Source organism: Oncorhynchus gorbuscha, linkage group LG07, assembly GCF_021184085.1.
Source record: "Oncorhynchus gorbuscha isolate QuinsamMale2020 ecotype Even-year linkage group LG07, OgorEven_v1.0, whole genome shotgun sequence".
In the NCBI taxonomy this organism is placed as follows: domain Eukaryota; kingdom Metazoa; phylum Chordata; class Actinopteri; order Salmoniformes; family Salmonidae; genus Oncorhynchus; species Oncorhynchus gorbuscha.
In genome coordinates this window covers 49,418,624-49,440,868 of record NC_060179.1, presented here as the reverse complement: position 1 = coordinate 49,440,868, position 22,245 = coordinate 49,418,624, and the positions used below count along the sequence as shown (strand labels likewise).

General features: G+C 43.3%; 2 protein-coding genes across 2 annotated transcripts; both read left to right on the top strand.

The window, feature by feature from the left end:
* Window positions 1-810: 810 nt before the first annotated feature.
* Window positions 811-11,674, top strand: LOC124039006. The gene is made up of 7 exons (XM_046354898.1): window positions 811-1,072; window positions 1,159-1,230; window positions 8,369-8,487; window positions 8,963-9,010; window positions 10,261-10,303; window positions 10,479-10,600; window positions 10,804-11,674. The coding sequence occupies exons 1-7, from the start codon at window positions 1,025-1,027 to the stop codon at window positions 11,672-11,674; spliced, it is 1,323 nt and encodes a 440-aa protein (XP_046210854.1). The 5' UTR covers window positions 811-1,024.
* Window positions 11,675-13,915: 2,241 nt separating this feature from the next.
* On the top strand, window positions 13,916-18,670 carry LOC124039005. The gene is made up of 7 exons (XM_046354897.1): window positions 13,916-14,080; window positions 14,216-14,342; window positions 14,749-15,194; window positions 15,344-15,470; window positions 16,934-17,382; window positions 17,562-18,228; window positions 18,394-18,670. Exons 1-7 carry the CDS (start codon window positions 13,916-13,918, stop codon window positions 18,486-18,488), a joined length of 2,076 nt encoding a protein of 691 aa, XP_046210853.1. The 3' UTR covers window positions 18,489-18,670.
* The last annotated feature ends 3,575 nt before the right edge of the window (window positions 18,671-22,245 follow it).

Here is a 22,245-nt window from a genome sequence, read left to right as displayed (position 1 = left end):
GTGGGTTTCAGGTTTACAATGCACTCCTGTTGATGTCTGGCCAGTTCCTTTCTCCTTGTGAGGTATAAAAAGGTCACAAAGCAGCCGTCTGGCTCAGCTTTATAACATATGCTGCTCTGTCCTCCACAATAACTCCTAGCCTCTCTGGTGTATGCTGAAGACTGTTCTCTACAGCTATGTAGCATATATCAGTGCTCTATGGTCATCTCTGTCTTCACAATAGGACTGTTAAATCACCTGGCAAGAAGAGCTGAAGCAGCTCAGCTGAGGAAATGGCCCCAGTTTGCTACAGAAATTCCTTTGATATGTTTATACTTTGAAGGGGATATAATGAACGAAAATGTCCCTTGTGTCACTTGAGCCCAATACACAGATTTTGAGCCATAGTCGAAAATCTGCTAAAATATAATTGGCAACATTCTCCTGAAATTACATGTAGGCCTATTTCACAAAACATTTGTGGTTCGGTGCATCAGTGTATTAAATTACTGTAACAATCATATACATTATTGTTATTTCAAAATAGATTATAGATGTAGGCTATTTGCAAGTGTAAATACATGTAGACTGTATTTATAGGCTAACCATTGCCATTGTATTTGATGTTTTGGTAATAAATTGTATTTTTAATTAAGCAGCAGTCAATAAAATCAAAAAATAATTTTGCTGACAATTATTCCTATGTTGATGTTTTCGTTATTTGATCATCGACATCATGCATTTTTGCATTAGCTTTTACGAGTGAGGAACGAGAGCGCAGCGCATCACCTGTCACACGCAGTGTGACTATTATCGAACCTGTAACCTACAGTATTACGCAACAATACGCACAATCCATAACATTATGTTCACAATCAATTTCTATGGAGATGGAATGTTTGATTTCTCCAGAATGTCAGAATGTTAGCTAAAAACATTAGTTTGCGCCAACCCAAGCACGAACACCTTTGCGAATTAGCTACGATTACTCATCTTTATTTTGAGTTATTGTCAAAAGTCCATCTATCATTTGCTCAAATAATTCATGGATTTTAGCAATAAAATCCCGCGTGCCCTTTCTACATCTGCACAGGTAAATCCTATGACATATCTTATTTGAGTTTTAATCGTTCAATTATGTCCTTGTAGAAAGTCCTGGTATGTTTTTCTGTTCTCAAGATGTTCAGTCTGAGTGCTGAATACCGTCAGACTGTAGAGCGGTGCTGGGACAAGAACTACTACAATGAGCAGGTAAAATTAAATCATCTTCATTTCAGAAAAACACCATATCGAAAGTGTATGTTACAGTTGAGTAAATGTGAATGTTGTAGGGAGTGAACGTTATTTATGATAAGACTTACATGGAGGAAATCGAACCTTTCTGAAATGAAAATGGATGGCCCTCCCTTCAGCAAAATATATTTAACCTAAAACCCTACTTTAAAAATACAGTGACCCTCCCATATACCCAAAATATTAACTAAGACAAAGTGGATAACATATAACATGTCTACCTTTTACCCTAACTTCTTGGACAGACAAGAGCCTTAGATATGCAGTTTTATAAATGGTGAATCATCCTGTAAGCATTAAATGGCAACATGGGAATGTTGATAGCACACAGGGCTGTGGGCCAGAAGGTTGTGGGTTTGCAGACCACCGTGGCAACCTGGTCTCAGAGTATTTATCATGTACGTAAATCCGAGACATTCGATTTCGTATGACATGTTACACTTTGTATGGTACGTATTCATTTGTGGATGTCCATCACCCATTTCGTATGATATGATACAAATTACAATTCTAATTATTTGTTACGATTTTGAAAAAAGTACAATATGTTACAAATTTGCAAAAGTACAATTTGTTAGGAATTTGAAAAATGTGTGATATGTTACGAATTCTAGCTAAGTGTCTAACGTTAGCTAAGCTAGGGGTTAGGGTTACGTCTAATAGTTAGGTAAAGTGTTATGATTAGGGGAAGGGTTAGATAACATGCTAAGTAGTTGCAAAGTAGCTAAACATTTGTAATTAGTTAAAAAGTTGCTAATTATCTAAAATGTGTGTTGCTAACCTATGGGTTGCTAGATGTTCGCATTATATACTCACTAGGGTTGAATAGCATGAACTCAGTTACAGAGATTTAATGAGATCTAGCACCCAAAATCACTCCCTTTTCCCAGGATAAATAACTGTGAGAAATGGTCAATTATAATAAATTCTTTATATCAACAGCATGACGTGAAATGGAACTGTTAAATTACTGTATATGCGATGTCTAAATCTGGCCTCTCTACGGCCTACTCTCTGCATGATCAATCATCAATGCTCATGGTGCGGACAGACAGCCCATCTCAGTATGGAGTGTAGTTCACAATGCATGTAGACCTATCATCTCATCATGGTAACTGTTTTTCTTATGATAAAGGCCTAATTTTGCTGCAACATAGCCAATTCTATAGTAACATAAGGACTGAATGCAAGTCTAATTTACACATCTCAATCTGGCTTTCTGGGATCACTATATTTTAAAATTGTTAATACAAAAAACATCTTTCCTGTACTGGTAAGCATTCAAAATGTAACTAGAACTTGGGTGTCAGGGAAAATGGATGGAGTAAAACATACATCATTTTCTTTAGGAAAAAAAAAAGTAATCAAAAATATAAATAGTAATGTATAGATACCCCCCAAAACTACTTAAATTATTTTAACTTAAGTACTTTTCACCACTGATTCCATATGAGTTATTTCTCATTTGATGTCTTCACTATTATTCTACAGAAAATAGTAAATAATAAAGGAAAAACTGGAATGAGTAGGTGTGTCCAAACTTGTGACTGGCACTGTAGGCTACTTAACAGCTTCTACCCACAAACCATAAGACTCCTGAACAGCAAATCAAGATGCTACCCGGACTATTTGCATTGTCCCCCCTCACCCACCCATTTTTACACTGCCGCTACTCTCACTGCTGAGACTAGTTTATTATCCATGCATAATCACTTTACCTCTACCTACACGTACATATTACCTCAATTACCTCAACTAACACACATTGACTCTGTAGCCCCGCACATAGACTCTGTACCGGTACCCCCTGTATATAGCCTCCACATAGACTCTGTACCGGTACCCCACATGTATATAGCCTCCACATAGACTCTGTACCGGTACCCCCTGTATAAAGCCTCCACATAGACTCTGTACCCCCCTGTATAAAGCCTCCACACTCCCCCCCCTGTATATAGCCTCCACATAGACTCTGTACCGGTACCCCCTGTATATAGCCTCCACATAGACTCTGTACCGGTACCCCCTGTATATAGCCTCCACATAGACTCTGTACCGGTACCCCCTGTATATAGCCTCCACATAGACTCTGTACCGGTACCCCCTGTATAAAGCCTCCACATAGACTCTGTACCGGTACCCCCTGTATAAAGCCTCCACATAGACTCTGTACCGGTACCCCCTGTATATAGCCTCCACATAGACTCTGTATACCCCCTGTATATAGCCTCCACATAGACTCTGTACCGGTACCCCCTGTATATAGCCTCCACATAGACTCTGTACCGGTACCCCCTGTATATAGCCTCCACATAGACTCTGTCCGGTACCCCCTGTATAAAGCCTCCACATAGACTCTGTACCGGTACCCCCTGTATATAGCCTCCACATAGACTCTGTACCGGTACCCCCTGTATATAGCCTCCACATAGACTCTGTACCGGTACCCCCTGTATATAGCCTCCACATAGACTCTGTACCGGTACCCCCTGTATATAGCCTCCACATAGACTCTGTACCGGTACCCCCTGTATATAGCCTCCACATAGACTCTGTACCGGTACCCCCTGTATATAGCCTCCACATAGACTCTGTACCGGTACCCCTGACTCTGTATATAGCCTCCACATAGACTCTGTACCGGTACCCCCTGTATATAGCCTCCACATAGACTCTGTACCGGTACCCCCTGTATATAGCCTCCACATAGACTCTGTACCGGTACCCCCTGTATATAGCCTCCACATAGACTCTGTACCGGTACCCCTGTCCCCCACATAGACTCTGTACCGGTACCCCCTGTATATAGCCTCCACATAGACTCTGTACCGGTACCCCCTGTATATAGCCTCCACATAGACTCTGTACCGGTACCCCCTGTATATAGCCTCCACATAGACTCTGTACCGGTACCCCCTGCATATAGCTTGATACTGTTATTTTATTGTTGCTCCTTAGTTATTTGATATTTTTCTATTTATGTTTTACTTTAGATTATCTTAGTAAATACTTTTTTCACACTTTTTTTTCATAAAACTGCATTGTTGGTTAAGGGCTTGTAAGTAAGCATTTCATTGTAAGGTCTACTACACCTGTTGTATTCGGCGCATGTGACAAATAACATTTAATTCGATTTTTGATTTGAAGAGCTCTGCAAGCCTGGACTGTGCAATATTTTCCCAATATTATTTATGTTATAATTCTTTAAGGTCTGTCTAGGAGGTGATGGGGATCATGGCTAGACAGCCATTTTCAAGTCTTGCCATTGATTTTCAAACAGATTGAAGTCAAACCTGTAACTTTGCCACTCGGGAACATTCACTGTCTTCTTGGTAAGCAACTCCAGTGCAGATTTGGCCTTGTGTTTTAGGTTATTGTCCTGCTGAAAGGTGAATTCATCTCCCAGTGTCTGGTGCAAAGCAGGTTTTCCTCTAGGATTTTTCCTGTGCTTAAATCCGTCACATTTCTTTTTATCCTGATAAACTCCCCAGTCTTTGTCGATGTCAAGCCTACCCATATCATGATGCAGCCACCTCGATGCTGGAAAATAAGGAGGCAGTTACTTTGTGAAGTGAAGTGTGGGATTTGCACCAAACATGGGCTGCATTTAGGTCAAATAGGACGACATAATTATTAACTTGACCATGCTTAAAGAGATATTCAATATCTAATTGTTTTTGTTACCCATCTACCAAGCACTGCCCTTCTTTACAAGGCTTTTGAAAACCTCCCTTGTCTTTGTAGTTGAATCTGTGCTTGAAATTCTATACTTGACTGAGGGACCTTACAGATGTTGTATGTACAGGGGACAGAAGAAAGGGTAGTCATAAAAAAATCATGTCATCCCCTTCAGACCTTGGGACTATAAGTTTCTATATGTACAAAGCATAGATCTGAGATATTGAGCATCAAAGTGTTCACATCGCAGATCTCAGAACTGTTTTGTAGTTCATTCTTCTTTCATAACCCAGTAAGGTCACCTTAAAGGTACCTAAAAGTTCTTAGAATCAAAATCTTAAGCCATTTGTAAATCTGTTGTTTTAGAGGTGGGAGGGTGGCTACGTTATGGCCATTCTTCTGAAAAAGTAAATGCAAAATGTAAGGTTTTGAGATAATGGGTATTATTCAAGTCCCAGATCTCAGAATTGTTTATTGATGTCTTCCTCTTCATGACTCAATAAATACAGTGCATTTGGAAAGTATTCAGACCCGTTGACTTATTCCACATTTTGTTACGTTCCAGCCTTATTCAAAAATGGATGTAAAAAAAAAAATCCCCTCTTCAATCTACACACAATACCCCAAAACGACAAATTAAAAACAGGTTTGAGACATTTTTGCAAATGTAGAAAATATAAAACAGAAAGATCACATTTACGTATGTATTCAGATGCTTTACTCAGTGCTTTGTTGAAGCACCTTTGGCAGAGATTACAGCCTTGAGACTTCTTGGCTTTTACGCTACAAGCTTGGCACCCTTGTATCTGGGGAGTTTCACCAATTATTCTCTGCAGATCCTCTCAAGCTCTGACAGGTTGGATGGGGAGAGTCGCTGCACAGCTTTTTTCAGGTCTCTCTAGAGATGTTCGGTCATGTTCAAGTCCGGGCTCTGGCTGGGCCACTCAAGAACATTCAGAGACTTGTCCCAAAGCCACTCCTGTGTTGTCTTGGCTGTGTGCTTAGGGTGGTTGTCCTGTTGGAAGGTGAACCTTCGCCACAATCTGAGGTCCTGAGCGCTCTGGAGCAGGTTTTCATCAAGGATCTCTCTGTACTTTGCTCCATTCATCTTTCCCTCAATCCTGACTAGTCTCCCAGCCCCTGACACTGAAAAACATCCCCACAGCGTGATGCTGCCACCACCATGCATCAGGAATGGTGACAGGTTTCCTCCAGATGTGACGCTTGGCATTCAGGCCGAATAGTTCTTTCTTGGTTTCATCAGACCAGAGAATCTTGTTTCTCATGATCAGAGAAACCTGTTGGTACCTTTTGGAAAAATCCAAGCGGGCTGTCATGTGCCTTTTACTGAGGAGTGGCTTCCATCTAGCCACTACCATAAATGCCTGATTGGTGGAGTGCTGCAGAGATGGTTGTCCTTCTGGAAGGTTCTCTGGAACTCTGGAGTTCCTTCATATTGACCATCGGGTTCTTGGTCACCTCCCTGACCAAGGCCCTTCTCCCCCGATTGCTCAGTTTGGTTGGGTGGCCAGCTCTAGAAATAGTCTTGGTAGTTCCACAATTCTTCCATTTAAGAATGATTGAGGCCACTGTCTTCTTGGAGACCTTCAATGCTCAACGCAATCCTGTTTCAGAGCTCTATGGACAATTCCTTCCACCTCATGGCTTGGTTTTTGCTCTGACATGAACTGTCAACTGTGGGACCTTTCTAAATCATTTACAATAATTTGAAATTAACAGATGGACTCATCTCAAGGATGATCAATGGAAACAGGATGCACCTAAGCTCAATTTTGAGTCTCATACCAAAGGGTCTGAATGCTTATGTAAATAAGGTATTACTGTTTTTTACCTTTAATACATTTGCAAACTTGTCTGAAAACCTGTTTTTGCTTTGTCATTATGGGGTATCGTGTGTAGATTGATGAGGAAAATATGTAATTTAATCCATTTTAGAATAAGGCTGTAATGTAACAACAAGTGAATAAAGTCAAGGGGTCTAAATACTTTCCATGCGCTGTATATCACCTTACAGACAATTATTTTCTACTGACAACCCAGTATTGTATAATTGGATTGCAGACAGAACCTAATAGCACCAAGTTAAAGATGTTTGCTCAGACAGAACTTTCAGATTATACATGTTTCTTTCAATATAAATGGAGTTCAAGAAAAATCGGACATATCTCACATGAAAAGGACCACCTAAAGGGAATCTCTATGTGAATAACTCAATTTTGACCAAAATGTCAGATCGAACTTTAGTTCCAAGGTCTTGCCCTATTTTTTTCACACCGTCCATGTAATTTGTGATTTGTTAAGCCACATTTGACTCCTGAACTAATTTAGTCTTGCCTAAACAAGGGGGTGAATACTTATGCAACGACTATATTTTAGTTATTTCATTTTTATTCATTTGTAAATGTTTCTTCTCACTTTTACATGATGGAGTATTTTGTGTAGATCATTGACAAAAAAATCCCACTTTGTAATACAAGAACATTTGAAAACATCCACAAGGGGGATGAATACTTATGATTCCCACTGTACATAATTTACACACACACACACACACACACACACACACACACACACACACACACACACACACACACACACACACACACACACACACACACACACACACACACACACACACACACACACACACACACACACACACACACACACACACACACACACGGAAGTCAGCTCAGACAGATCCAGCTCAGTGAGGTCCAGCTCATGAGCTCCATCTACAACAGCACAATTTTATTTTGAAAGGAAAATTTGTGTTTTTTCAACAAATGTCAGTGCATCGATTTGTTTTTCTTATCAAATCGCTTATAACTAAAACTGACTGATTCCTGCATCAAGAAACACTACCTATCAAATCACTATAAAAGGGAAAGATGCGCATGTATTTTACTAGGCAAGTTGACTGAGAACACATTCTCATTTACAGCAATGACCTGGGGAATAGTTACAGGAGAGAGGAAGGGGATGAATTTGCCAATTGGAAGCTGGGGATGATTAGGTGGCCATGATGGTATGAGGGCCAGTCATGACACTGGAGTTCATACCCCTACTCTTACAATAAGTGCCATGGGATCTTTAGTGACCAGAAATCCGGCACCCTACAAAGGGTAATGTCCCCAATCACTACACTGGGGAATTGGGATATTGGTTTTTAGACCAGAGGAAAAAGTCCCTTCTACTGGCCCTCAAACACCACTTCCAGCAGCATCTGGTCTCCCATCCAGGACCAACCCTGTTTAGCTTCAGATGCAAGCCAGCAGTGGGATGCATGGTGGTTTGCTGCTGGCACATCCCTAGTACAAACCCTGTCCACCTGTCAATTCAGACCGGCTAAAGCAAACCCTAGGTTTTCTTTTTGACAACATGATTTGTCTTGCAGAAGAAACTGATGAAACAGTTTTTGGTGCTCCAGAGACAAGGCCTCCAGTGTCATGTCCCTCACCACACCACCGTGGAGGACATGAGCAACTGGCTTATTAAGAACAAGTCCCTGGAGCGGTGAGTACAGCTACTTGTACTATGTACCATATGATTAGGAATCAGAATACTAGAATGAATATGAACCTTCATATGACAATATAAAAAGTCAGCCATTTTGGTAAGGGAGTTGGTAAGCCAGTGGTCAGCCAGTACTATGATAAAATATTGTGTAAAACAATGAATTTGAACATTATCTGCACAGTATGTTTGTTAGCTACACTGGCGACCCCTCATTCAAGGCAGTTGGGGTAGAATTGTATCATTCTGAACTTTATCCACAACGTTATATTACATTTTGTTGCACCTCGAGGGATACCTCTCCGTCCATTCTAGCAGCAGGCTACACAGAGAATGGAACAGCTGTATATGGGAAACAGATTAGCGCAAAATGGAATAAACCGATGCGGATACATTTGGAATGACACAATTTCACATGTACAACATCTAAAGACCAGCATCACTATATTGAGAGCATTTGTTCATGTTTTTTCAGAGCCCCAGTACTGCAAAACGATGATGAGGAAGTGAATCGCTGGTTGGGGTAAGTTTTTCAAAAACAAGTAAAATTACCCCAAAAATGTCAGGACCTTCGGTAACATGCCATTTACCTCAAAAATAGAGATTTCTTTTTTTTAAAGCAGTCCGTACAATATGTTATGAATTTGCAATAGATATGATATGTTTCTGAATTCCACTTATTTGTGGCTAACGTCAGCTAGGTGACTAACGTTAGCAAGGCTAGGGGTTAGGGGTTATGGTTAGGGGAAGGGTTGTTTTACATGCTAAGTTGTTGCAAAGTAGCGACAGAGTTCTAAGTAGTTGCAAAGTTGCTAATTCGCTAAAATTATAAAATGGTCAATGATGTGATTCGAACACGCAACCTTTGGGACTTCCCCAACCAACCTCCCTCGTTTTGTTTTTGGCTTAAATATCCTTATTTCTTATGTACAACGTAACATATCATACTCATTTGAGTGTCACAAATTTACATTTACTATGTTACGTCTAGTATTTGAGGCCAGGCTGCTGTACTGCAATTCACTCCGGATTTCTCCCTGACCACAAAGGCTGCCATTTTCCTCCCATTCTGTAACTTTGAGCGTTTATGACATAGCCCTTATAATTTTATAGGATCTCAATGCCATGTACACTACCACTGTCATTCACTGCAAGGGCATAGACATGCCCACTGGGGAGCCAGGTCCACCAACTCGGCTTGAGTAAAGAAATATGTATATATCTTTTGAATTGCTTGTGTTCTGAATGGGACATGATTTTCTTTTTACCTAAACACCATCAGATAGAATTCATGGCAATCAGTGCACAAATTTGATGAAATATAACAGAACAGATGTTCTGGAATGACATTCACTCTCCGGGGATGGGTTGCCAAAAATAACTAACTGAAAGCCACACTCCCAATAAGCCACAAATATGACTGCATTGAGGCATATTTCACTGTGCTTCTATGGCTATATGCACCATGCCACAGCCTATTTCATTTGTTCATTTAGCAAACAATTCAGCTCATAATTCCGTGCCTTTATCAGTCAACATATCTGTATTGTAACTTCAGTTAGGTTTAAAAATGCATTTTCTCTCAGCCTCATGGCAAAATGTGTACAATAGCAGGAAGTTTCTGGCCCACCCAAATGTCTGCAGGCCCACCCATCAACAAATGTCAGGCTACGCCACTGAATCACTGTCATAGGCTCAATGGGAAATCAATGTGAAAGTAGAGGAAGGATAAAAAAGGCAGGAATGTTCAGTTGCTCTGTATTTGATTTTAAGGTTCAGAAAGGAAGCAGAGGAAGGGAATGACATTAGTCACCTGGTAAGAGATTAGAAAGATGTCTACAGTATAAGTTAAGTGGAGATAATATACAGTCAGTGAGTTATCCTTTCTAATAAACAATGTACTTATTTAGCATTGGCTCATGGTATGTTGATATCAATATTTTACCCTCACTGCTATGGGCATTAATGGCACCCCCTGTTTCCTGTGACAGACCTGGGAGGTGAACACTCAACTCAGAATGAGGGACGTTGAACATGAGGCTTTTACTGAGCTGGCCACCGACCTTAGTCAGGCCATTAACTCACTTGACTTTACTGCTGATCTCTCCTACCTGTGAGTCACATTCACTCTTTCTGTTACAGTTATTTGGTCTATGTATTATTCTATCCATCTACTGATGCTAAATGAAATGACGAGTGCAGGGGCCGATATCAATCAAACTTCATTTACTGTATGTAGCACATTTCTTACAGAGGATGCGTTTCAAAGTGCATAAAAGTGTTTCCTCTTCTCTCTATCTGGCTTGTATATTTTAGAAACCCTGAGGTCTGCGATGAAGTTGTAAGAGCTCGAAAGAGCATTTCCCAGAGCCTGGCCTTCCAGCCGTACTCTGAGCTGTGCTGTCCCTCTAAGGTGGTGGTGGACATCGTGTCCAGGCTGCTCCAGGCCCTCTGGTCCTGCCAGATGGAAAGCCCCTGTGACCGGTCCTCCATGGCCCTGAGTGACATGAGTGTCACCATAGTGCTGGCAGTAGTGGAGAACCTCTCTAGAGTTCTGAAGGCTCCTCCTGTCGCTCAAGTCTACTACTCCCGTTCCACTGGTGTCAGGATGGTCCACTCACTCAACCGTAAGATCCAGTGCCTAAACAGCCCTGAGGACCTTAGGAGAGCTCTTTTCACCCAAAGTTCCACCTTGATCAGCACCATCATTGAAGCTGTGAGCACCAAAGTCCAGAGGCTGTTTGAAGCTCCTGCTGACTACATTCCATTAAGCTCTATCCGCAGCTGGCTATCAGAGCCCAAGGCAAGCGAGGTTCGTCCAAAGTGCCCTGACCAGCTGGTAATCTCCTCGGAGCTCCTGAGGAACATCATTGGCATGATAGTTTATGTAGTCTTCGAAGGCCACCTAGAGGAAGACATCAACCTTCATTACTGGCCCCTCATAAACGACATAATCCACCAGCTGTCACTGTGTGGGGTCAAAGTCACAAAGAAAGGGAGCAAGGCCAACTGGCACATTGGCTGGTACCAGATCCTTGAGATGGTGACAAATATCCATACTCATCTTCATTACTACTGGCACGGAGCTGGTACTAAAGTTGGCAACATCTGCCAGGGCCACCATGCTAACGAGGCACATGGTTCACCATGTGGTCGAGGAGCTGGTAAAGCTGAAGGACGTGGATGAAGGGACACTAGCTTCAGGGAGCAGTGAGGTGAGCAATGATTACAAGTGTTTATCTTTATGAAAGTCCACTCATACAAAGCATTTTTGTTGTTGTTGTTGTTGATAAAAAGAAGATTTGCAATGTCGCAAATATTACCTTAAGTATGATGTCCTTGTTGCTTTCAGTCTGTCACAGCACCCCTAATCACTAACCCCGTCAAAGTGGACAACATCACAACAAACATGACCACGACTCCAGTTGACCTCCAGTCAGGTGAGTTAAATTGACACGGATCAATTTGACAGGTGTCCATGTCTTACTGTAATATAACTTATTAGCTAATGTTTTGAAACTAGACAGTTTCGCAATAAGTTGTGTTTGTATGAGATAGATTTTCTCCTTCTAATTTCAAGGGAATGTTGTGGTAAAACACTCAGCACCCTGTATTCCACCTGCAGGCTTTGCCCCGGCACCATGCATATTACCCCCAGGCTTTGCCACTGCATCCTGCATCCCACCACCGGGCTTTGCCCCAGCATCCTGCACCCTACCACCAGTCTTTGCCCTGGCATCATGCCCACTCCCAGCAGGCTTTTCCCCGGCATCATGTCCCCCACCACCAGGCTTTGCCCCTCTATCCTTCCCCCCACCACCAGGCTTTGCCCCTCTATCCTTCCCCCCACCACCAGGCTTTGCCCCTCTATCCTGCACCCCACCACCAGGATTTTCCCAGGCATCATGCCCCCCAACACCAGGCCTTGCCCCTCTATCATGCCCCCCACCACCAGGCTTTGCCCATCTATCCTGCCCCCCACCACCAGGCTTTGCCCAGGCATCCTGCCAGCCACCACCAGGCTTTGCCCTTGCATCCTGCACCCTACCACCAGTCTTTGCCCCGGCATCATGCCCACAGCCAGCAGGCTTTTCCCCGGCATCATGTCCCCCACCACCAGGCTTTGCCCCTCTATCATGCCCCCCACCACCAGGCTTTGCCCCTCTATCATGCCCCCCACCACCATTCTTTGCCCCTCTATCATGCCCCCCACCACCAGGCTTTGCCCTTCTATCCTTCCCCCACCACCAGGCTTTGCCCCCTATCCTGCCCCCCACCACCAGGATTTTCCCAGGCATCATGCCCCCAACACCAGGCCTTGCCCCTCTATCATGCCTTTGCCCCCCCCCCACCACCAGGCTTTGCCCAGGCATTGCTCCCCCACCACCAGGCTTTGCCCAGGCATCCTGCCCCCACGATCAGGCTCCCCCACCACCAGGCTTTCCCCGGCATCTTGCCACCCACCCCACCACCATATCTGCACAGGCTTTGCCCTTATAGTAAGAGCATCTCCCCTGAGAAGTGTATCGTAAGAGCATCTGGGCCACCTACCAGGGAAGATGTACCCATCACCCCAGGGGATTTTCCCAACATCATTGCTGAACAATCCCCCACCAAGACTTTAGGCTTTGGGGTAAGCCCCTCACAAGTGTTTATCATCCACTCATTCAATTTTCTCTGATAAAAATAAAGAGGTAAAGAGGAGATATGAAATGTAACCCCCCACCACCAGGCTTTGACAACACAACACCCCTGACCACTAATCCAGTCCACCTTGAGGTTTTGGATGAAACACTTGTCCTTCAGTCCACTGTCACAATCACTTTGACAGGTGACATTTTTCACTGTAATGTAACTTACTGGCTCAAGTTTTATAACTAGACAGTTTGGTAATTAAGTTAAATACGTCCTCCAGAGATTGTTGAACTTTTCCTGTTGAACCATCAGATATCCCAAGTATAAATATAGTAAAGTATACACACTAAAGCAGTGGTCACCATCTGGCCATTCGCAGTCCGATCTCCAAGGCATTTCTAGTCAATCACCAAACATGTATGTAAAAAACCCAACAATAAAGCCTTAAAGTTTTTATGTAAGATTGATCTTCACTTTGTCCGCCACCACCAGGCTTTTCCCCGGCACCCTGCACCCCACCACCTGAATTTGCCCCAACACCCTGCATTCCACCCCAGGCTTTGCCCTGGCAACCTGCACCTCGTCGCCAAGCTTTGTCCCTAATGCCATGCAGCTCCCCACCACCAGGCTTTCCCCCGCATCTTGCCACCCACCACTCACTATCACAGATCATATCTGCACTCTAATTCAGAGCATCACTGCCAGATCCAACAACATCGTCAACAAGGAGCTGGAGAAGTGTATCGACTCTTATAGTAAGAGCATCTGGGCTGACACTTTCTACTGCGAGTACATGAAGATGTACCCATCACCCCAGGGGATTGAAGCCTTCTCATTTGATGAGGAGAGATTTTTAGTGGTGGCCAACATAATCGGCAGAATATTGCTGAACAATCTCCAGCTGGAGATGCTCCTCTCAGTGGAAGACTTTAATGTGGATGAAGTAGGGAGCAGTGGGGTAAGCAACAATCACAAGTGTTTATCCTTATGAAAGTCCACTCATTCAATTTTCTCTGATAAAAATAAAGAGGTAAAGAGGAGATATGAAATGTAACAAATGTTCTGTTAAATATTGTGTCCTTGTTGCTTTCAGTCTGTGGACTTGAACCTGGCGATCCCAGAGACCCCTAACCCTGTCAAAGTGGTAGACAACACAACACCCCTGACCACTAATCCAGTCCACCTTGAGGTTTTGGATGAAACACTTGTCCTTCAGTCAGGTGAGTTACACTGTCACAATCACTTTGACAGGTGATCATTTTTCACTGTAATGTAACTTACTGGCTCAAGTTTTATAACTAGACAGTTTGGTAATTAAGTTAAATACGTCCTCCAGAGATTGTTGAACTTTTCCTGTTGAAAAGAGATATCCCAAGTATAAATATAGTAAAGTATACACACTAAAGCAGTGGTCACCATCTGGCCATTCGCAGTCGACTGGTCGATCTCCAAGGCATTTCTAGTCAATCACCAAACATGTTTGTAAAAAACCCAACAATAAAGCCTTAAAGTTTTTATGTAAGATTGATCTTCACTTTGTCCGCCACCACCAGGCTTTTCCCCGGCACCCCGCACCCTGCACCACACCAACAGAATTTTCCCCAGCACCCTTCATTCCACCCCCAGGCTTTGCCCTGGCAACCTGCACCTCGTCGCCAAGCTTTGCCACAAATGCCACACAGGGCTTTGGCACGAAAGTCATCCTGAAACAAATGGTCCTGCTATTCTTGGAGAGGCTCCCTCCTTCGTCAGAGGACCTTGAGTCAGAGTTCCTGACTATCACCGATCGTATCTGCACGCTGTTTCAAAGCATCACTGCCAGATTCCGCAACATCGTTAATGAGGAGCTGGAGAAGTGTACCGACTCTGACAGTATGCAGTACTGGGCTTACACCTTCTACTGGGAGTATATGAAGAGGTACCCATCATCCCAGTGCCTGGGGATTGAAGCCTTCACATGTGATGAGGAGAGATGTTTAGTGGTGGCCAAATTGTTTGCAATGAAGATGTGCCCCAAGATGCTCCCCTCAGCAGCAGACTTCGACAAGGCTGAAGATTCAGGCAGCAATGGAGTAAGCGATGATTTCAAGTGTTTATCTTTATGAATGTCCACTCATTAAATTATCTCTGATAAAAATACAAATAAATGTCAATGTTGAGAAAAAGGAGATATGAAATGCAGCAAATGTTCTGGTCAATATTGTGTCCTTGTTGCTTTCAGTCTGTGGACTTGAACCTGGCGATCCCGGAGACCCCTAACCCTGTCAAAGTGGTAGACATCACAACACCCCTGACCACTAATCCAGTCAACCTTGAGGTTTTGGATGAAACACTTGTCCTTCAGTCAGGTGAGTTACACTGTCACAATCACTTTGACAGGTGATCATTTTTTACTGTAATGTAACTTATTGGCTAAAGTTTTATAACTCGACAGTTTGGTAATTAAGTTAAAGACGTCCTCCAGAGATTGTTGAACTTTTCCTGTTGAAAAGAGATATACCAAGTATGAATACAGTACACACACTAAAGCAGTGGTCACCAACCGGCCAATCGCAATCGACTGGTCGATCACCAAGGCATTTCTAGTCAATCACCAAAAATGTTTTAAAAAACAACAATAAAGCCTTACGTTCCTATTTTTTGTGTTACTTTCATGCTGTTGGTGGTAGGTGCACTTGATTCAGCAGCCCAAGTGTTGTTGGTGGTAGGTGCACTTGATTCAGCAGCCCTAGTGTTGTTGGTGGTAGGTGCACTTGATTCAGCAGCCCTAGTGTTGTTGGTGGTAGGTGCACTTGATTCAGCAGCCCTAGTGTTGTTGGTGGTAGGTGCACTTGATTTAGCAGCCCTTGTGTTGTTGGTGGTAGGTGCACTTGATTCAGCAGCCCTAGCGCCGGGAAGGCATAGTTTTCACATTTTGAACCATTTCATGTGTCTGAAGGTAGAACGCGAACCCGGCAGGCGCAGAGAGCAAATCAAATGAATTGGTGCATGAGGTGGAAATAATGCAGTGGGCCTTGCTTGAGTTTCACCCTCAGCTGGAGTGCAGAGGAGTAAGTTGAGAGGCAAGCCTCACTGCTTGTCCCTCCCCTCAGACTGACCATCAGTCCTGTAAAAAAATTCAAGTGAATTATTATGCTCACTCAGCTTTGCCTCCCAAATAATACAACACATTATCTAATTACCAGTGTTATCATCTATCAAAAAAAATATATATATATTTAAACACACGGTGTGAAAAGATCAACATTGGCAGGCCAATCCAAGCGTAGCCCATGTGCAGTGATAATGTATTGGGCCTACAACCTACTGAACAAACCTCATTGCTACAGAACAGTTTAGAAATAGTTCATGTTGCATCGGTTAACTTTTTTTAAAGTCATGTTTAAAAAAAATCTGAGCGGTAGATCTGGACTTGCATTTTGACTCAGAAATTGATCTTGACTCAGAAAGTGATTTTGACTCAGAAAAGGTTGGCGACAACTGCTCTCAAGGGGAAAACGTTTTTAGCAAAATACAGTTTCTTAGAGACAACTGCCAACTTCAAGGAGCAGGCTATTCAAGGTGTTGGTCTGATGGTGATCCGTGATGTCATCGGCCGCACCCCTTTCTTGAGGAACAATAAAGAAGCAATATAGAACAAAAGAGAAATGGCCCACCCCCACACTTGTGCTATGTCATGACATACCTAGACCACCTGTTGAGAGGTGACTTTTGTTAAGTACATCAGGTGTTACCTGAGGTGAAAAGGACACTAGAGTGCCACTTCTAGTTTTTATGTAAGACTGATCTTAATTTTGTCCGCCACCAACAGGCTTTGCCCCGGCACCCTGCATTCCACCTCCAGGTTTTTCCCCAGGACCCTGCATTCCACCTCCAGGCTTTTCCCCAGCCCCCTGCATTCCACCCTCAGGCTTTGCCCTGACATCCTGCATTCCACCCTCAGACTTTGCCCTGACATCCTGCACCGCATCGCCAAGCTTCGCCGCTAATGCCATGCAGGGCTTTGGCACGAAAATCATCCTGAAACAAATGGTCCTGCTATTCTTGGAGAGGCTCCCTCCTACATCAGACAACCTTGAGTCAGAGTTCCTCACTATCATGAAGAGGTGCCCATCATCCCAGTGCCTGGAGATTGAAGCCTTCACATGTGATGAGGAGAGATGTTTAGTGGTGGCCACCTTGTTTGCAAAGAAATTGTACCCCAAGATGTTCCTCTCAGCAGCAGACGTCGACGAGGCTGAAGATTCAGGGAGCAATGGAGTAAGCGATGGTTTTAAGTGTTTATCTTATTAAAGTCCACTCATTCAGTTGTCTCTGATCCAAAAATGTATTGTTTCAATATTGGTAAATTGTTTAAAAAAAATAATAGAACATCTGCAATGTTGCAAATGTTATGTTAAATAATATCTATATTAAATATTTCATATTTTTGCTTTCAGTCTGTGGACATGAACCTGGCAATCGCCAACAAATTTGTCCCTAACCCTGTCAAGGTGTTGGAGTTGCTTCAACCCCTGTCACTTCCAGACATCAAAAAGCCCTTGACCACTATCCATGACAAAGTGCTGGACAACACAACAACACCCCTGGTTGATGACCCAGCTAAGGTGGACAACATCACAACACCCCTGGTTGATGCCCCAGTTAAGGTGGACAACATCACAACACCCCTGGTTGATGCCCCAGCTAAGGTGGACAACATCACAACACCCCTGGTTGATGTCCCAGTTAAGATAGACAACATCACAACACCCCTGGTTGATGCCCCAGCTAAGGTGGACAACATCACAACACCCCTGGTTGATGACCCAGTTAAGATAGACAACATCACAACACCCCTGGTTGATGCCCCAGCTAAGGTGGACAACATCACAACACCCCTGGTTGATGTCCCAGTTAAGATAAACAACATCACAACACCCCTGGTTGATGCCCCAGCTAAGGTGGACAACATCACAACACCCCTGGTTGATGCCCCAGTTAAGGTGGACAACATCACAACAACCCTGGTTGATGCCCCAGTTAAGGTGGACAACATCACAACACCCCTGGCCACTATTCCAGTCCACCTTAAGGTTACGAATGAACCAGTTGACCTCCAGTCAGGTGAGTTACATTAACACAGATCACTTTGACAGGTTTTCATTTCCCTCTGTAATATAAGGTATTGGCTATTGTTTTATTTTAACACGACAGTTTTATAACTAACTAATTTGTAACTAATTTAAGCTATTTTGTTGTTGTGATTGTTCTTCTCCTTCTCTTTTCCAGAAGATGTTGTGGTCATTAAACCAAAGAAAAGCAGAGTCATGAGATTCTTCCGTCGACTTTTCTGCTGCATATACGAAGATGATTTGATGGTGTGAACCTGACCAGCTTTTCAGAGGATGACTTCAGCTCACACACAAACACACGGGCGCGCACACACACATATACGCATGCCCACACACACACACGCACACACACACCAGATGTTGTTTAACATGAGTTTCGCATGTTAAATATTTCTCTATAATTTTTCCTCATTAAATATTTTATTATGTCTTCATTCAATGACTATTTTTACTATTTACAGTAGCAATCAATTTGTATTGTTATTTTTTTGTAACTATTTACAGTTTCAATTCACATTTCATCACAAACTTACAGTTTTTTACAATCGCTCGGACCCATTTCTCAATACTTAGGTCACTCTTTCAAAACTCTTCACACAGTGAGCATAACAGCAGTCTATGTGGGCTAAACTATGGATCATTTTTCATTGCTTTGGCACAAAATGCATTCAATGACTACATCTTTCAATTTTCATAAACTCTTTTCTCACTCAGACACAACCACCACCAAAAGTCTATGTACCTACAGGCCAATTTGCACATGTTTACATACACTTTTCAAAACTGTTAAACTTAAAATCAAAACCTAAAATTACACAAAATTGAGTAAGACTTACATTTGCTACATTTCTACAGTAATAGCGAATTGAAATATTTTCCAAATCTATAAAATGAAATTCTATCAAAACAATTAGACCAACCACAGCTGATTCCCATTGTAGATGAACACCTACCCAGGTGTTAGTCTTTCCATTTCATTACCATCTATACAAAAGGGGACATTTTAGGAATAATGCTGTACTGTAATGTACACATGGACCCAGCCAGAGATAGAGAAGTGGCTGACAGAGGAAGAAGAGTGGCTGGGAGAGGGAGAGGTGTACATATGCATGGTGGAAGAAGACCGAGAGGAAGATCAAGAGCTGTAGTCTGAGATGAGATTAGGGCTACTATATATGATCATGTAATATATCATGATCTATCAATGAGAGAGGCTGGTCTGAGAATGCAGCCAAATCTGCAGCACTCAACAGTGGCATCTATTCAGAGAAATTTCCAGCAAAACAACAGGTAACATGTGCATTCTGCAAGGGCATCTGACTGAACTGCACATTACAGAAGTCTATTGAGCAAAGCCTCCAAACCTACGTGTGTGTAATTGTTTTTGTATTTCTGCTTAGGACCCAACGGTTACCTCCTACAGGCGGGAGAGGTAGGATTTTCACTGCTATGCAGGAAACTGCAATCGTTGATATGGTCATCAGAAACAATGGCATAAAACTCACAGAGATTCAGGACAGAGTGTTGGCAGACAATGTAAGCATGACAACTATTCTAGAGTCCTGAAACAACATCAAGTCAGAATGAAGCAGTTGCGCACTGTCCCCTTTGAGAGGAACTCTGAACGAGTCAAGCAACTCAGGAACCAATAAGTCCAGGTAAAATGACTATAAAATATAGAACTGGTTTTGAACAAAACCAAACAGGGCAGAGGCACACAATGGCGTGTTTTAAGGTATAATGTAAACTACCGTAGTATCCTAACTCTTATGTTGTCTTGTGGATTTATTTTAGAGAGTCATGGAGATTGAAGCCAGGCAAACACCCCACGTATTCATCTTTGTGGATGAGGCTGGTTTCAACTTGGCCAAAACACGGTGGCGAGGAAGGAATGTGATTGGGAAAAGAGCCTCAGTGGATGTCCTGGGCCAGAGGGGTTCCAATATCACAATGTGTGCAGCAATATCCTCTGATGGATGGCTGTTACACAAACCTCTAATTGGGACATACAACACTGAGCGTCTCATTTAATTTATTTTATTTTATTTTATTTCACCTTTATTTAACCAGGTAGGCTAGTTGAGAAAAGGTTCTCATTTGCAACTGCGACCTGGCCAAGATAAAGCATAGCAGTGTGAACAGACAACACAGAGTTACACATGGAGTAAACAATTAACAAGTCAATAACACAGAGAAAAAAAGGGGGGTCTATATACAATGTGTGCAAAAGGCATAAGGAGGTAGGCGAATAATTACAATATTGCAGATTAACACTGGAGTGATAAATGATCAGATGATCATGTACAGGTAGAGATATTGGTGTGCAAAAGAGCAGAAAAGTAAATAAATAAAAACTGTGGGGATGAGGTAGGTGAAAATGGGTGTGCTATTTACCAATAGATTATGTACAGCTGCAGCGATCAGTTAGCTGCTCCGCTAGCTGATGTTTGAAGTTGGTGAGGGAGATAAAAGTCTCCAACTTCAGCGATTTTTCTAATTTGTTCCAGTCACAGGCAGCAGAGTACTGGAACGAAAGGCGGCCGAATGAGGTGTTGGCTTTAGGGATGATCAATGAGATACACCTGCTGGAGCGCGTGCTACGGATGGGTGTTGCCATCTTGACCAGTGAGCTGAGATAAGGCGGAGCTTTGCCTAGCATGGCCTTGTACATGACCTGAAGCCAGTGGGTCTGGCGACGAATATGTAGCGAGGGCCAGCCGACTAGAGCATACAAGTCGCAGTGGTGGGTAGTATAAGGTGCTTTAGTGACAAAACGGATGGCACTGTGATAAACTGCATCCAGTTTGCTGAGTAGAGTGTTGGAAGCAATTTTGTAGATGACGTCGCCGAAGTCGAGGATCGGTAGGATAGTCAGTTTTACTAGGGTAAGCTTGGCAGCGTGAGTGAAGGAGGCTTTGTTGCGGAATTGAAAGCCGATTCTTGATTTGATTTTCGATTGGAGATGTTTGATATGAGTCTGGAAGGAGAGTTTGCAGTCTAGCCAGACACCTAGGTACTTATAGGTGTCCACATATTCAAGGTCGGAACCATCCAGTGTGGTGATGCTAGTCGGGCATGCGGGTGCAGGCAGCGATCGGTTGAAAAGCATGCATTTGGTTTTACTAGCGTTTAAGAGCAGTTGGAGGCCACGGAAGGAGTGTAGTATGGCATTGAAGCTCGATTGGAGTTAGATAGCACAGTGTCCAATGACGGGCCGAAAGTGTATACAATGGTGTCGTCTGCGTAGAGGTGGATCAGGGAATCGCCCGCAGCAAGAGCAACATCATTGATATATACAGAGAAAAGAGTCGGCCCGAGAATTGAACCCTGTGGCACCCCCATAGAGACTGCCAGAGGACCGGACAACATGCCCTCCGATTTGACACACTGAACTCTGTCTGCAAAGTAATTGGTGAACCAGGCAAGGCAGTCATCCGAAAAACCGAGGCTACTGAGTCTGCCGATAAGAATATGGTGATTGACAGAGTCGAAAGCCTTGGCAAGGTCGATGAAGACGGCTGCACAGTACTGTCTTTTATCGATGGCGGTTATGATGTCGTTTAGTACCTTGAGTGTGGCTGAGGTGCACCCGTGATCGGCTCGGAAACCAGATTGCATAGCGGAGAAGGCACGGTGGGATTCGAGATGGTCAGTGACCTGTTTGTTGACTTGGCTTTCGAAGACCTTAGATAGGCAGGGCAGAATGGATATAGGTCTGTAACAGTTTGGGTCCAGGGTGTCACCCCCTTTGAAGAAGGGGATGACTTCGGCAGCTTTCCAGTCCTTGGGGATCTCAGACGATATGAAAGAGAGGTTGAACAGGCTGGTAATAGGGGTTGCGACAATGGCGGCATATAGTTTCAGAAATAGAGGGTCCAGATTGTCAAGCCCAGCTGATTTATACGGGTCCAGGTTTTGCAGCTCTTTCAGAACATCTGCTATCTGGATTTGGGTAAAGGAGAACCTGGAGAGGCTTGGGCGAGGAGCTGCGGGGGGGCCGGAGCTGTTG

Coding starts and splice junctions, on each gene's coding strand:
- LOC124039006 (XM_046354898.1), top strand. CDS start 1,025: ATGGATTTTAGCAATAAAATCCCGCGTGCCCTTTCTACATCTGCACAG. Junction 8,488..8,962: donor AAGAACAAGTCCCTGGAGCG/GTGAGTACAGCT, acceptor ATGTTTTTTCAG/AGCCCCAGTACTGCAAAACG. Junction 9,011..10,260: donor GAAGTGAATCGCTGGTTGGG/GTAAGTTTTTCA, acceptor TTTGATTTTAAG/GTTCAGAAAGGAAGCAGAGG.
- LOC124039005 (XM_046354897.1), top strand. CDS start 13,916: ATGAAGATGTACCCATCACCCCAGGGGATTGAAGCCTTCTCATTTGAT. Junction 15,471..16,933: donor AACACTTGTCCTTCAGTCAG/GTGAGTTACACT, acceptor CGCCACCAACAG/GCTTTGCCCCGGCACCCTGC. Junction 17,383..17,561: donor AAGATTCAGGGAGCAATGGA/GTAAGCGATGGT, acceptor TTTTGCTTTCAG/TCTGTGGACATGAACCTGGC.